We start from the raw sequence: 15,724 nt of genomic DNA, 5'->3' as shown, positions 1-15,724 counted from the left end.
GCAAGATTCGCTGACCGTCACGGTAACAGAAATCAAGATGGGGGTATTCAGCATAATCTCACCCACCCTGACTGGGACTTTACCAAAAATGACACCTTCTCCCTGATGTTCTCCTTCTGCAATGACAAAGGAATATTGTTTATGTTTCTACTTAAAATTCATATCATTCTGCCTTTCTTAATAATTAGCTTTCTTGTTAAATATCTGCTTTCTTCTTCTATCATCAACTACCTTTTCATCATACACTTATATATATATTACCTCATTTCAATAAATGTACTCAGACAGTAATAAAACAAGGTTGAGATTATTTAAGGATACTCCCAATAAATGTCTAAAAAGAATCTTTTACTGTAGTGTAGCATACGTAGAAAAAAATGCACAGATCATACAGACCAATTAATTTTCACAAAGTGAACAATCCCATATAATGAACACAGATCAAGAAATAGCACTTTTTTTAGCACTCCGGTTATGACCTCTGCGAACTCCAAATTACAGACTATTATGATCATTTCTCAAAAGCAGGATGGGGCCTCCTACCCCAAATTTGGTTCAGATGTCAAGTCTAATAACGCCACACACATAGCAAGATGATATGAGAAGACTTGTCACATAGTGAGGCTTTCTGGGGGGAGTAGGGAAGTTTTCCCAAACTGATCTGAAAATGGCTTGAGCGAACCAGAAAAGGAGACTAGCCCGAGATTTTAATAATAGTTAGAAGGTGGGCCAGAGGGAGTGTTCCTTCATGCAAGAAGGGGCTTGCATGGTCTGAACTTCCACCAAAGAGAGGCGCACCCAGGTTTTTTATCAGCTTGTGCAGATGTGGGGCCAAAGGGAAGAGGGAGGGGTGAGGTTTAAAAGACGTCAGCAGTTCGGCATCAAAAAATGGAGTCAGACCTTTTATTATGTGAAGACAACCTGCATTTATTTCTTGCTCATGTTACTTGTCCATCATGGTGCGAGGGGAAGCTTTGGTCCATGACATCTTTACGCTAGGCTGTCAGAGTAACCGTCATCTGGACGTTGCCAACCACTTTAGTGAAAAAAAGAAAAAAGAAAAAAGAAGAAAGAAAAAAATACCCCACCTCACATTAAATGATAGAGCTTCTGTCCAGAAGTGTCATGTGTCCCTGTACTATGTTTCACGGGCCAAAGTGAGTCACATGACTCTGCCGGATGCAGAGGGGTAAGAAGATTGCAATCCACCATGTATTTAGTAGGGGGAGAACCAAAAATAGTTGATGGACCATGCTGCTGTCTACCACCAGTGGATCTTAAAGATGAGTGGAGTATCGACAGGTAATGAAGGAACACTGTTGAAACGGAGGAAATAAGATGAGCAGAGGTGTGGAGGCTCAACACCTCCACAGGTGTGGTGTGGCTCAACCAGAGAAGGTCTGAAACGAGTATATGGGAGATAAGGTTAGAAAGAAGGGTTGAGTTTAGTAATAGAAAGTCTTGAAAATGAAGTATTTTGGATTTAGAGCATGGGATGTAATGAACAATTTTGAGAGTAGTGAACATGTATTTTTTAGTAAGATGGCTTAGATAAAATAAATAAGAAACTGGGATATTATTGTGACAGTCAGGGAAGAGTGGATGAAGCTCTGAACCAGAACAGTGGCAGCTGCCACAGAAAAGCGCAGACTGGGGTCTTTGGAGGTCCAACTGGATTTGAAGCAAAAATGAATAGTGAAAGTTATTCCATTTTCTTTTACTCTGGATGCCTGGGAGAATGGTGGTGACATTTCCTAGGGCACAGAGGACAACATGGAGTAAATTAATACATTTGCTTCTGAAAATGCTGAGTTTCTGATGATGGAAGGACATTGCTATAGGCTGAATGTTTGTGTCCTCTCCCAAATTCATACGCTGGAATTCTAATGCCCAGGGTGATGGTGTTTGGAGGTGGGAGTCTTTGGGAGGTGGTTAGGTCATGAGAGTGAAGCTCTCATGAATGAGATTAGCATCCTTATCGAGGAGACCTCAGGGGGTGCCTTTACCCCTTCTGCTACCAGCAAGCGGGTCTTCGCCAGACGCCGAATCTGCTGGTGCCTTGATCTTGGACTTCGTGGCCTCTAGAACTATTACTTTGAGCCCCCATGCCTGGTCTTCTGTCACAGTAGCCCGGACACACTAAGACAGACATCGAAGTGTAAAGGGGCACCAAAAAATTATTGTCCAACACCCAAGAAGAGGCAGAGGATGAAATTTAGAGATCCTAAAGTCAACATCAAACAGCAGAAGGTTGGACCATGCAACTGAACGAAGGTGCCCCCAGTGAGAGACTCTAAAGTCAGAAGGAAAGAAGACTGAGGCCTGAACCTTGGCCAATATGTATGTTTAGGGAGGTTGCTGCACATGAGCAGAGGCCGGGAGAGAAAACCAAGGAGAATCTATCAGAGAAAAAGAAGGAGGCCAAGCTGCAGGATGGAGGGAGCCAAGAAAAGGGGGGTTGGCTCAGGGTGTCTAACGCTGCCAGGAGGACGAGCCCAGGAGACAAAAAGATGCCATTGGATTTGGCCCTTGAGAGGTGATGAGTGGTGGCAGGAAAGCCATTTCAGTAGAGAAGCGAGGTGGGACGGCAGGAGGGTCGCGGCAGGAAAGGGGAACGGGCAAGCACAGTCGAGTCTGGCATTGGAAAGGGGCGATGTATGGGCATCCAGCTTCGGGGAAAGGCAGGGTCTCTGGAAGGCTGAGCTGGGCCGCGTGGCCCGCCAGCGTCGCCACTGTCTGTGAAGCAGAGGTTGGGCTGGACGGCCAAGCGTGCTGGACCCCAGCTCCGGCCTGGGGCGAGTTCCAAAACGCGTCCTCAGGCTCCCCCAGGAGTGGCCGAGGGAGAGGCCACACGGGTGGGCACGGGCCTGGGGGGCCGGCAGGCATCGGGCCTGGCCTGGGTCCCAAGTGCCCCGGAATCGGCCTCCGGGACGCGGGCCCACCTGCAACAGGTACCAAGCGGCGCCGAGGGTGACCGGAGGGAGCCAGGGCCTGGAGCTGGGAGCCCCGATCGCCCCCCTTGCAGCTGCCCCCGCGGCCCCCCGATGTGCAAGCGGCCCAATTCCGCTTTGGGTTAAATCGAGGTGAGTCATGTGCCCCGGCCTTGGCCACCGAGAGCCTTGAGCCCCAGCATCACGTCCTCAGGCGCCCTGTGCATCTGTCCCCGGGGGTTTCCAGGGGCTGACACGGGCTAGAATCTGTGAAGCCGTGACTAGGAGACATTCTGAGCAACACTGCACGCGACGCTGTCTTCCCTTGGAGTTTTCACGGGGTTCGCTGCAGGGACACGAAAAAGGTAAGAAGAGGAGCATGATTCACTTTTGAGCCATCGGTGTACACGGTTCGCCTTGAGCTACGGATCGTGGAGGGCACACGCACCGGGTTGGTCCGCTGTTTTCCTCGGTGTCTCTTAAAAACATAATGACATCATCGCTACAAAAGGCTAATTAGCGTCTGTGATGTTTTTCAGGGGAAAATGTTTCCATCCTTCTCAGGTTTAGCGGCAGAGCCCCAAAATCTAGAAGAATCTCTTCCCCTGCATGAGCCGCTCTTCCTTATTTGCTTTTCGGATTCGTGCCCAGCTGACATCAGATACAGACCCTCTCCCTCTGTGCTATTGGGAGGCATCAGTCTGCGAGCGCCAAGTACCCAAACTCTGTCCTGGACAGTAGCCTTAACAAAGTTGCCCTGGGGGCCAAGACATGAGGAATTCTTCCTCTACTTGAAGAATTAAAAAAAAAAAAAAAAGGAAAAAAGAAAAAGAATCTAACTTTCAAAAGGAACAGGAAGCAGCTTGTCCCTAATCAATCACCAGCAAGCAAGTGTCTGCGGAGGAAAAGGTGGATATTCATAAAGGCGGCATTTTTCTTTCAACAGAAAAGATCTTTCGGTGAATTTGGACCTGACGGCCTTGAAAACGGAGGCGGCTAAGAATAAGTGCCACGGACTTGAGAAGAGATGTTATTGTGTTTTGGATTCTCGAACAGGCCTCTTCCTCTAACTGGGAGGTGGCCGCACTCAAACGTCCAAATCGGCCGCAGCGTGGGTGAGCTCCGCGCGCGGGAGGCCACAGTTTGCTTTTTGTTGATACGTCAAGGAGTTTGGCTAATCCGTGAATCATCAGTGGGAAGAAAGCAACTGTGGGGGCAAAATCACGACGTGACAAAGAGTTGTTCTCTGGACCTGCATATGATTGAACAGAAATTTTTCCTGATGCATTATCATATATTAGAAAGAAAAAGGCAATGGCCTGGGGGTCAGAGGATTAGTTCCCGCGCAGGCCGCGCGTTACTGCTGCCGATTTAGAAACAGGGTTAAACAAGCTAATGTCTCTGGGTCTCGGTCTCCTCCATGGGTGGTGGGGGGAGGTTGGGGAGGATTCCACCGAGACTTTGGTTGATGTGCCAGCCTCCGCTGCTATTAACAAATCATTCCAAATTGACTGGCATAAACCAAAAGCCACTTTATTGTCCAGAAGATTCTATGAGTTAGATATTCAGGCTGGGCTCAGCTGGACAATTCCTTTGCTTCTTGAGGCAATTACTAAGACCACTCAAAGGCACTCAGCTGGCAGATGAGATGGTCTCAAGGGTTCAAGATGACTTGGCTCATCTTTTTTTGGCAGAGCTGAGCTCAGTCTGTCGACTAGAAGGTCCAGAAAGATGGCTTATTGGGCCTGGTGGTCTCGAGGTGGCCACGCTTTTTTGCACGGTAGCTGGCTTCTCCCAGAGCGAGCGTGGTAAGAGAACCAAGTAGTTTCAAATCCAACCTCAGAAATCACGCACCATCATCTTCACTGCTTTCTGCAAGGCTGCTCAGGTTCAAGGGCAAAGGCTATCGATCCCACTTTTCAAGGAGAGCAAAGTCAAAAGAATGTTGCAGCCGTATTTTAAAACCACCGCACCTACTTCTAAGTTCCCAGGTATTATTTCTCATTATTCTTCTCCAACAATGTGTCTATTCCCCTATTTCTTTTTTTAAAAAAGATTTTATTTATTTATTCATGAGAGACACAGAGAGAGAGAGAGAGAGAGGCAGAGACACAGGCAGAGGGAGAAGCAGGCTCCATGCAGGGAGCCCAACGTGGGACTTGATCCCAGGAGCCTGGGATCACGCCTTGAGCCGAAGGCAGATGCTCAACCCCTGAGCCACCCAGGTGCCCCTATTCCCATATTTCTTTGTTTCCTCCTTTCTTTCTTTCTTTCTTTCTTTCTTTCTTTCTTTCTTTCTTTCTTTTTTCTTTCTTTCTTCTTTCTTTCTTTCCTCCTTCCTTCCGTCCTTCCTTCTATTCATTCATTCATCAAACATTTCAGTCCCTCGGGGTCACCTATATTAAGTAGCCTACAGAAAAATCGAAGACAAACGCATAACCCCTGCCTTCATGGAGCTTACAGCCCACTGAGGGACTCACACATAAATCAAATGAAGGCAAGTGTGCAATTATAAACCCTGCGAAGGACTGTGAAGGAAAAGGGATGAGGATCTCTGTGGCTCCACAGCAGGGAGACGTGGTTCAACCAGGGTGCAGGGAGGCTGTCCTAAGGAAGAAATGCTCACTTTGATATCTAAAGAATGTGGCTAGGTGAAGAGCATCCATACATCCCACACAAGACTTCTTCTTGTTGCCCTGTAGCCCCTGAATCTCCGAATTAGAAGACTCTTTTTTTCTACCCTGCTTAATTCCTCTTCAGCAGTAGCTCATTACAGAAGTTTCATGTTTGATATCGAGCATTGTCCAGGCCCCTGTTTGTTCGTACCCTTACGAGCCTCTTTTGACTCCCTGCTGTTAGCTGCATAGGATCAGCAGGTTTAAGGATTGTGGCATCGGAGGACTTCCATGTGCCGGCTCCATCCTAAATTCCTGGCCTCGCCTCACCCTATTCTCTTTGGATAGCACGCTCCAGCTACTTGCTATTCCCAGCGCATACATTAATTTTCATGCCTCTGTTCTCACTGAATTCTCTTTCTGAGATGACCTTCCCCTTTGTCTCCACCATTAAAATGCTTTTCATCTTGCCTGCTCCAGGGCCATCTCCACTAGGAGGCTTTCCTAACCTCTGGGCTTGTAATTACTCTGTCCTGGAAGTGTTCTCTAGCCCTTCACTGACGCTTCCTTTCCATGCTGCTTTGTTAGCTGTTTCCTCTAAATTGCCACTACATTTTAAGATCCTTGAAGACAGGAATCATTAGGAAATCATGCCTCTGTCCTCCAAAATGCCTATCACTGTGCTTTTGCCATAGTAAGCACTCAATAATTGTTTGCAGAATGAATGAATAAATGAATGAATGAGTATCCTTTTAATTAGATGATAAGGGTATAAAGTGCATAAAGGGTATAAATGATCTTTGTTATCATTTTTGGTCAGCATTTAGCATAGGGGATAGTACTCAATATTGATATTTCACTATAAATGAATGTGTAGCTTTCATACGGACGTATTTCAAATATCACTGAACCTATTAAAATGTTCTGCACACCACGCTGGTTACATTTTCAGGCCCTTCTGCTGGATTGTAAGTTCTCCGGGGCAGAAATTGTGTCTTCCCTTTATTTGTGTCTGTTATACTCTCAGATGTTTGTTTTATTTTTATTTTTAATTTTTATTTTTAATTTTTTTTTAATTTTTATTTATTTATGATAGTCACAGAGAGAGAGAGAGAGAGAGAGAGGCAGAGACATAGGCAGAGGGAGAAGCAGGCTCCATGCACTGGGAGCCTGATGTGGGATTCGATCCCGGGTCTCCAGGATCGCGCCCTGGGCCAAAGGCAGGTGCCAAACCGCTGCGCCACCCAGGGATCCCCCAGATGTTTGTTTTATATATAAATCACGGATATGAAATAAAAATGTTTATAAACCTCTTCCTAAGTTCACAAGTTATCCCGATTCTTTTCACATTTATTCTACACACACTGCTGTGCTAATATGTGAACGTGGACACAATGATACGTGCCCAGTAAGACTCGGTGTGAACAGCTTGCTTTGGGTTGGGATATGCTACGAAGGAAATGGGTAATGGGTTGGGATATGCTATGAAGGAAATGATCTATCCTGAAAAGCGACCACATCCAGTAAGTCTTTGCTCAATAATCCTCCGGTAGGTCTCAAGCTTGTCTTGCAGTGTTGCCATTATACCCATGTCACCACCGTACGTGTTTGCATGTTGCTTTTTATTAGTTCCGAAGAGGATGATAATGGTGACTCTCTGGGCGGAGAGGTGGAGCCAAAGGGCTGGAAGGAGAACCGGGCCATATGGGGCCCGGTGATGAGAGCGAGAAGGGGCTAGAAAACTAGGAAGTCCAGCTCCTTTCTTCTGCAGAGGGGGGAAGCTGAAACTCAAGTTCGTACCTTGCCTATGTACTCCACTGTGCTCAATTTTGGGGAGTCTGACATAAAAAAAGAAGACTTCTTGGATTAAGGGCAGGACAAAGCATATTGACTGTGTTTTCCTCGAGGGTCTTTTCCAAGGCGCACTGTTCCGGAACACACCTGTTGGGGCCCGGTCAGAGCTTAGTCAGCACACACTTATTTATACCACAGATGACATCATCCATCCATCCATCTCGGAAGCCGCAGTGCTCACCCCCGTTGGCTGTCAGCGGTTTCTAAGATGTCCCCTGATTTCATTGACCTCTGTGTGTCCTGGAGCCTTGACCTCTAAGGCTCCCTGGTGCCAGAATGTCTGCAGCTGTAGGATCAAAGACCCTCAGGGGAAAAATCCACTCCTAACTGAGATGAAATGGAGTGAGTTATTAGGAAAACTAGCTATATGTCCCAGAACCCTGGCTCATCTGGCAAATGCTTGAACTGTATCCCAAATATAAACACGAAGCCCTAAGACCTAAACACAGCACAAGCCAGAGACAGAGTCTCCTGACGGCCAGGCCACAGCCACATTCCACCTGCCCTCCGAAACGACTGGACGTGCCTGGCACGTAATAAATACTTTCTAAATAGTCTGTGAAATAAATGGATGACGGAGGTGGCACGGAATTAAAGATACAGCTCTCACAGAATTGCTAAGCGCCAAAGATCAGGCCAGAGGTTCACATATTTATTTATTTATTTATTTATTTTAAGGTCACACATTTTAAAACAGTAGGTTAGAAATGGAAGTGGAGGGACGCCCGGGTGGCTCAGTGGTTTGGCATCTGCCTTCGGCCCAGGGCCTGATCCCGGAGACCCGGGATCGAGCCCCACATCGGGTTCCCGGCATGGAGCCTGCTTCTCCCTGTGTCTCTGCCTCTCTCTCTGTCTGTGTCTCTCAAGGATAAAATAAATAAAATCTTTAAAAGAAAAGAAAATAAAAGAAATGGAAGTGGAAGTCCTGAAATGGAGTCTCAGTTCCGTCTCCAGCTTCCCAGCAAGCAGAGCAAACAGGGCGAGGAGCGGGCCTCCCCTCGTTCCCACCGAGGAAGAGAACACAGCGTGGCGGGGCGCGGAGTCTTTTTCTATCTCTGAGAGAAATGAGTCCTGTGGGAAAGCTTTCTACGACAGCTAAGTGCCATTTATGTCTTGAGGACATGTGGAGATTCCTCCCTGGTTGGCAGTCCGCCTCGTTGCTTGCGGCAGTTTGGGGACACCCTTCCCAAATGGTGGTTGTCCCAAGTCTTTGCTGAAGGAGAGTTCAGTCCATTTGCGGTACCGTCCCCGGCTGCCTGTAGCTGCTGTTTCTTCACTGTCCTTAGCCAGGACCCTCTGTTTGAAGCTGAACCTCAGAGCATTCTTAAAATATTTTCTAAGCCCTCTTCACTTACAGATGCCCTTCCTCCGCTGGTCTTGGAGAGCTGGATGCTAGGATATTTTTGCAGTCTTCTATACTTAGCATGGCTTATAATCCTTGGTCATGTTATCTCAGGCGCCCCCGTAAGAATCCCTTAACAAATAAAGTAACCCGAGTAGAATAAAATCCTTGTTGATTGATTGATCTGAGACCTGCAGTGCACTTAGCCCCATCCTGCTTTACAGCTCTCTGCGCTGGCTCCCTCTGGGCCAGTCTGTCCTCTCCATTTGGATATTTTCTCCTACTTATGGCCAAGCTCCATAGTTTTCCTCCGGTTGTTCACTGCATCTGTTATAGCACCCATCTCCCTATCGGTGGTCATAATTCGGATCTGAGCTTATCTCCCTCGGGATATTTGCCAAACAAGGCTTGTGAGGGTTTGCACTTTTTCAATTTGCTTTTAGCCTCAGCACATATTTATTTTAGTCCCAGACTTTTAGAGCTAAAGGGAACGTGCAATGAAATCTGGCTCCTCCGTTTCGTAGATGAGAAAACTAAGACCAAGAAAGGTGAAATGATTGGCTTTTCAGTCCAAGGCCTGGAGAGTGTTGCACCACACAGTCTTTGTGGGTTTGTTTCTGAATCATCTCTGTTTCGTGAACTAGGAGATTTAATTTCCCGAGTCATTGCTCCTTGTCCTCTGCCGGTCACTCCGTGTATTCTTAATCAATAATAAGTGAGTGAACAAAGTGAAACAATATACCATGGTTTATTTTATATTCTACTTCAACCCAAAGGAACTAATAAAATCAACAAATAAATACAGAAAGTCATTTGGTCATTTGCTTAGTTCCTGGCAGAACTGACAACAGATGAGGTTCCCCCCCTTGTTCTATATCAGTCTTATCATTTTAGCCTATTGATTACAAATACCTTTTTTTAAAAATCTAATTCTGACAATTCTTTCTTCTAAAACATGTGTTTTAAATACTACGATTTTAAAGAGCCATAGTAAAGGGGAGAATCTATCCACATAGGTAAGTTCCCTCTTCTAGGAGGCCTAATGGGCCACGATAGTCTTGCATGTATACCAAGCAGATTTATGGAATTCCGTCTTTGCAGAAGCTTCCACAAATAGCAGATGTGAGAAGTGTTCAGAACAAAGAAGGGGTCATCCCTAAAAAGTACAAGAAGCTTTGATCTTTCTCCTCGCCCGGAGCAAGGTGAAAGGGTAGAGTCTTCAGCAAGTCTGAGCCGTGTATTCAGGTGAAATGACACTTGCGGCATGTGTGGGCAAGCAGAAGGCTTACTCAAATGGTGAAAAATGCAGGTCCCAGATCTTGTGACTCTACAAATGTACAAAATGTGAAATAAATGCCATTTTTTCCTCGTGAGTTTAACTCTAGGAAACAATGAGTCCTTAAAAGGGAGTGATTAGATAGTATAAGAATGCAAATTGGGCAGAGTACTAAGACCCCAGTAATTTCGGACACTTTACATTCTATACTCTTTTCTAGGCATGTCATGCTCCGCAGATTGTAACCACTGATACTTTGAACAGACCTTGGAAATAGTTACTCACTTAAGAAGACCGCATACCTCTGAGAGAACACCCAGAGGGTGATGAGGAAGAGGTGTGACAACTATGCTTGTGTTTTGAATCATCCTAAAGACATGGATTAGCCCTTCAGATGTTTGCTAATTTTTCCAGAGGAGGCATATTCGTCACTGCGTCCAGTTACCGTGTAATGATTTATAGAAGCCCTCCCCATTTTGGGGCGCTGTGTAAACCATGCCTCAAAGCCTCCCTGCCACGGATCCACTCAACCGCCACAGAAAGCTTAAATCTGTCTGGTAAACCTAGTGCAACATCTAGAAACATTGCTTCCGGCATCCAAATCCGCCATGGATACCAGGACTTCACATTTCTGAAGTCATAACTGTTTGATTCTTTTGCAGTAGAAACTTCCCCTGCTGACTCTCCTCCGCCGTAAAAGTGACTTAGTATGAATTTTGTTTTGAGATGGACAAAGGAAGCATCGGGAAGCTGTTAGCAGATTCCACTAGCCCCCGAGAGGATCCAAGGAGGGCGACAAGCAGAAGAAAAATGACAGAAGGTTCTAAGCCTGGACTCCTCATTCTGCTGTTTATGGGGCCACCCAGAGGTCTCTAGAAGAGGCACTGTAAGGGAATCAAGGGATCAGGGCTCAGCTGCAGGCGGCACTCCCCAGGCACCCAGGCACTTGAACTCACCTTTGGCAGGAACCCAGGAGCCGAGTTACAAGGCCACAGATGGAAAAGCTAGGACGGTTTGTTGTCCCAGGACTGGTACGAGCCCTTAAATTCTCCTTGCCTTGATTCAGGTCTCTAAATCGATCTTAAGACCTGGAGCAGTTCTAGCTGCACGGGGAGCTCAGAGCAATGACTATCATCCTGGAGGCCAGTAGTGCCATTACGGGGTTATAATTTGAGTGTAAAATTACTTGGCCAGCCTGACACCTAGCTCAGAGCCTCTACTCACCAAGCCATGTACCTCACACAGCCCGTGGGGGCTCACCGGGAGCCCTTGTTTATAAGTCCCCTCAAAAGGCCCTCTGTGTGCTGGGGTGATACTGCCAGGAGACTCCTTTGCCCAGAATTTGAAATCAGGCAGGTCCTCAGATTTGCACTTCTGGAGACTCTTCTGCAAGATGTTACACCTACAGCTACAGAGACACCCAGGATCGAAAGCAGAAGACGGATTCATCATTCAACTTAAACCTGTGTCTCTTACAAGACCATCTGTCACTGGTGGTAACACATGTGTGTGAATCAGAAAAAGGCAGACCTAGTATTGCACCAGCAAGCATGGTGTGGCAATCGGAGACTGAGCCAGAGTTTAATCCCTGCTCTTCCCTTTGACCAGCATGCACAATCATCCCTCGGGGCTCTGCCTATGTGTCGCTTTTAATAGTAGATCTAGGAACTGTTCTGTAAATGACAAAATTATATATGTTTTGTTTGAAAGCGCTAATTGCTTGAACAGTTAAGATATTCCACAATTTTTGTAACTAAATTTTAGCATACCTTCATTTTAAACCTATCAGGACTGTCGTAAAATCAAAGTGGCTTGGGTCTCTCCTCTCTCTCTCTCTCTCTCTCTCTCTCTCTCCCTTTGACCTTTGAGAAGCTCCAGCCCAGGGGCAGGAGGAAGGGAGGCAGGAGCTGGAGCGAGGGAGCCCTGACACTTCCCACTGCAGGGAACGGAGGCCGCCTGTCAGCTCGAATCATTTTCCTGTAGGAAATGTCATTGCATCAGTGCATTGTAAGAAAGTGATGTCATAGTGTGGGGCCCTGATCCGCTTCCTGACTTTTAACCTGAGTCTTGCAACCTTTTTCAGCTGTGCTGCACCCAGAGAAAATGAAACACATTGAAATGGAAAGGCCAGCGGGTCTCATAAAGACCTTTGAGGCCCCAGGGTGGGGTTCACTGCTGCACACGTATTAACGATCAAAAAGCAGTTTTGTTTGGGCGTCACATCCTGGATCTGACATGGACCTAGTACCTAGGAAAGTAAATGGAAAAGAAACGGTCTTCAGGATGTCTCTGTAATTTCTCGGCAGAAACCCTTCCTTTTTCCCATGTTGGGTTTAATTAGTGGGGACAACGTTAAAATTTAATTAGGATGCATTGCTTGGTTTGTGTCGTGGTGGTGTTTTTGTTGTTAAACTCTCTGTGAAAATGAATCATGGCTCCTGAGCTGATATTTTAAATCTTACATACGGCGTTTGTGTCTCCATGTCTTCGGATTGGTTACAACCCCAGCCCAAATGACATTATTAAGCTATTTCCTGGAATGTCAAGGGCTGAAATTGCCCTGTCAAGAACGACTCTGTTCTTTCAGGGATTTCAGAGAGCAAGGGCTCGGATTGCATTCTTGCTCTGTTATTATAAGTTTTTGCCTGGCAGGAAACCACTGGGTCTCAGACAATTTGCATATATCCAATAAGAGTGATCCACTGTTCTATGGAGGTTTTCAAGATTGCATGACAGCACTGCGGAAGAATCTCATATGGAGAAAGGGGATTTTTTCCCCCTTTCCCTAAGCCCCATTTTAAATAGTTTCCTTCCCACAAGCTGATGTGTCCACATTCAAAGAGTTATAAGTAACCCAGTCTATTTTCCTGCCTTGGCCTCTGTCACTAGTCCAGTAATATCACCAGCCACACACAACTGGAAACAGGCTGTCTGAAAGTATAGGTGCCTTATTCCTTCCACAAGGCCTGTAAAGCAGACTTTTTTTTTTTTTTTTGGCATGTGATGGTGAGCATTAACAATTTAGTTCTCCCCGGTGAGGGCATAGCAAAATGCTCGTTTCTCTGTGAAAGCAAGGGCAAGAAAGAACCCCACATATTTCTTGATAACTGAATATAATTTTGTGCACGTTATCCATGGGATTCCGGTTAGCCCAAAGCACTCAGTATTAGACCACTTCCTTTATGCATCAGTTTGGGATCTTCAGGACCGTGCACATTTGGTTGAGCACAGAAGTTCTGGGAAGCAATCATTGCACCTCACTGGTCCCACAGTGGGTGCCATATCAGCCGGAACTCCACGTCTTGATAGAACGTCCAAGAATCATCTTAAACCCTCTCAGAACAGAGAGGGATACAAATCAGAAAGGAAAATGGGAGTAAATTAAGAAATAGCCAGGACACTAGGTACTGGGTGGATATGTTCCAATAAGATTGAGATTGATTAAGACAATGTGCTGCTAAAACTTAAATCCCTACTTGTGTAATCACCAGGCCCAGAACTAGACCTCTCACAGCTTCATTAGGTGACAGATGAGCATGCGTCGATTGAAGAGCAGAGGCCTGGGTGGCCCCTACAGGACTTCCAGACACCAACAACTGAGCTGTGTGTTCTGGAACATGTCATTTAGTTTCTGAAAAAATACCATATTTTTCATGAAATGTCTAAAATGTTCATTCTGTACTTGTGTATTCTCAAATGAATGGAGTCTATAGAGACTGATATTCAAAGGCATCTAATAAACGTGCTGAATCGAATCAATAATACTAGACACTATTTTTGTGCTTAAGTTGTGTTAGATTTTCTGCTGTGTGGTTTACCTCTATAGTGCCATTGAAGTCTTTTTTTTTTAAGATTTTATTATTTATTTATTCATGAGAGACACAGAGAGAGAGAGAGAGAGAGAGAGAGGTAGAGACACAGGCAGAGGGAGAAGCAGGCTCCATGAAGGGAGCCCAATGTGGGACTCCATCCTGGGTCTCCAGGATCAGGCCCTGGGCTGAAGGCGGCGCTAAACCACTGAGTCCCCCCCACCCCAGGGATCCCCAGTGCCATTGAACTCTCATAGCAAGCCTAGGAGTTAGCTATCCTCATCAGTACCATTGGACCTGGGAGGGATTGAGGCTATTGCCTAAAACTGCAAGAGGGCCAGGATCTGAATCCAGATGTTTCTCATTCTGAGGTCCCACCCACTTTCTGCTACACTCCATGGGTGCTTCTTACACTTCAGCATGCATCAGGATCAGTGGGAGGAGGGCTTCTAGATGCAGACTGTTGGGACCCAATCCCTAAGTTTCCAGTTCATACAAGTTCCTGGATGATGTTGATGCTGCTGGCATTGGAATCACTCTTGAAAACCACGGCACTGTACTATTAAGAGTTGCAGGCTTAAAGGCATAGAGACATATAAGGGCATAGAGGGGCGGCTGGGTGGCTCAGGAAGTTGGGCGGCTGACTTTTGATTTCGGCTTAGGTCATGATCTCAGGTCCTGGGATCCAGCCCCGTGTGGGGCTCTGTGCTCCTTGGGGAGTCTGCTTCTTCCTCTTTCTCTGCTACTCCCCCTTCTTGTGCTCTCTTGCTCAAATAAATCTTTTAAAACAAAGAATATAAGACATAGAGAGTACAAGAAGCAAATCTCCGGCCAGATTAAGAAAGACCTCTTACAATTTTTTAAAAAAATATTTTATTTTTTGAGTAATCTCTACACCCAACATGGGGCTTGAACTCACAACCCCAAGATCAAGAGTCACGTGCTCTACCAACTGAGCCAGCTGGGCACCTCAAGACCTCTTCCCTTTAGAGACAGTCAACAGTGGAATGAATGAGGTTGCCTCTTGGGAATGGTTCAACTATCAGGGGCATTTAGATCTTGGGACATGTGATGAGAAGCTGGCCTAGAGGATAACTAATGTCCCTTCTAACAATTAAGCTGTCATGAGTGCCGTAGACAAGCTACAGAGAGCCCAGGAGAGAGGGTCATTCTTTCCCTGCACAAGACCCTTCTCATTATGGCTACTATTTCATGTTTTGTGTTTGAAGGACTACAGTTGCCTTGGTAATGGCAATGAAAAAATGCTGAGAAAAATGGTTTTAGGTAATTTAGAATTATAGTTTAATAAAACACCACACAGGGACAAGGGGAATTTAAAGAAAACATTCATTCACTGAAAATTTTATATTTCAGATTTGAAAATTTCTGTGACAATGATGGTAAAATTTCTATTTTTTAATTTTTTAAAAGATTTTATTTATTTATTTATGATAGAGTAGAGAGAGAGAGAAAGCAGAGACACAGGCAGAGGGAGAAGCAGGCTCCATGCAGGGAGCCCGACGCGGGACTCAATCCCAGGACTCCAGGATCAGGCCCTTGGCCGAAGGCAAGCACTAAATCACTGGGCCACCCAGGGATCCCAAAATTTCTATTTTTAAAATCATAATATGTAAATCAGAAAAAACAGGGTTAACAATCTAAAAGGGCTACAATGTACAATTATCTCGATTTTTATTTCATAAGAACATAGAGAAAAAAGTTTGGAGATAAAAATTATTTTGCAAGTATTTCAAAATAATGGCCACAAATATAACAAATTTAAGAGGAACACAGCTTCAAATTTATTGTTCATTCTTTTGACCCTAGGAAGAAAAAAAATAAAGTAGTGTTTATTTCTACAATTTATCAAAGAAAATAGAGTGTCACTTCTGACATTT

At 45.5% G+C, this 15,724-nt stretch overlaps 1 protein-coding gene across 1 annotated transcript in view; it reads right to left on the bottom strand.

Moving 5' to 3' along the window:
• Positions 1 to 3,264: 3,264 nt before the first annotated feature.
• Positions 3,265 to 15,724, bottom strand: part of TMEM212 (transmembrane protein 212) — a 32,619-nt gene continuing 20,159 nt past the window's right edge. Inside the window, exons 4-6 of the mRNA XM_077879563.1 lie at positions 7,061 to 7,202; positions 3,902 to 4,137; positions 3,265 to 3,408 (exon numbers count right to left, since the gene is read on the bottom strand). Coding sequence (XP_077735689.1) covers positions 3,265 to 3,408; positions 3,902 to 4,137; positions 7,061 to 7,202 — 522 coding nt within the window. The remainder of the gene's footprint in view (positions 3,409 to 3,901; positions 4,138 to 7,060; positions 7,203 to 15,724) is intronic.

The sequence above is a fragment of the Canis aureus genome, chromosome 31 (genome assembly GCF_053574225.1).
Source record: "Canis aureus isolate CA01 chromosome 31, VMU_Caureus_v.1.0, whole genome shotgun sequence".
Classification (NCBI taxonomy): domain Eukaryota; kingdom Metazoa; phylum Chordata; class Mammalia; order Carnivora; family Canidae; genus Canis; species Canis aureus.
The sequence above is the reverse complement of the archived record's forward strand: the minus strand, read 5'-3'. Positions and strand labels throughout refer to the sequence as shown.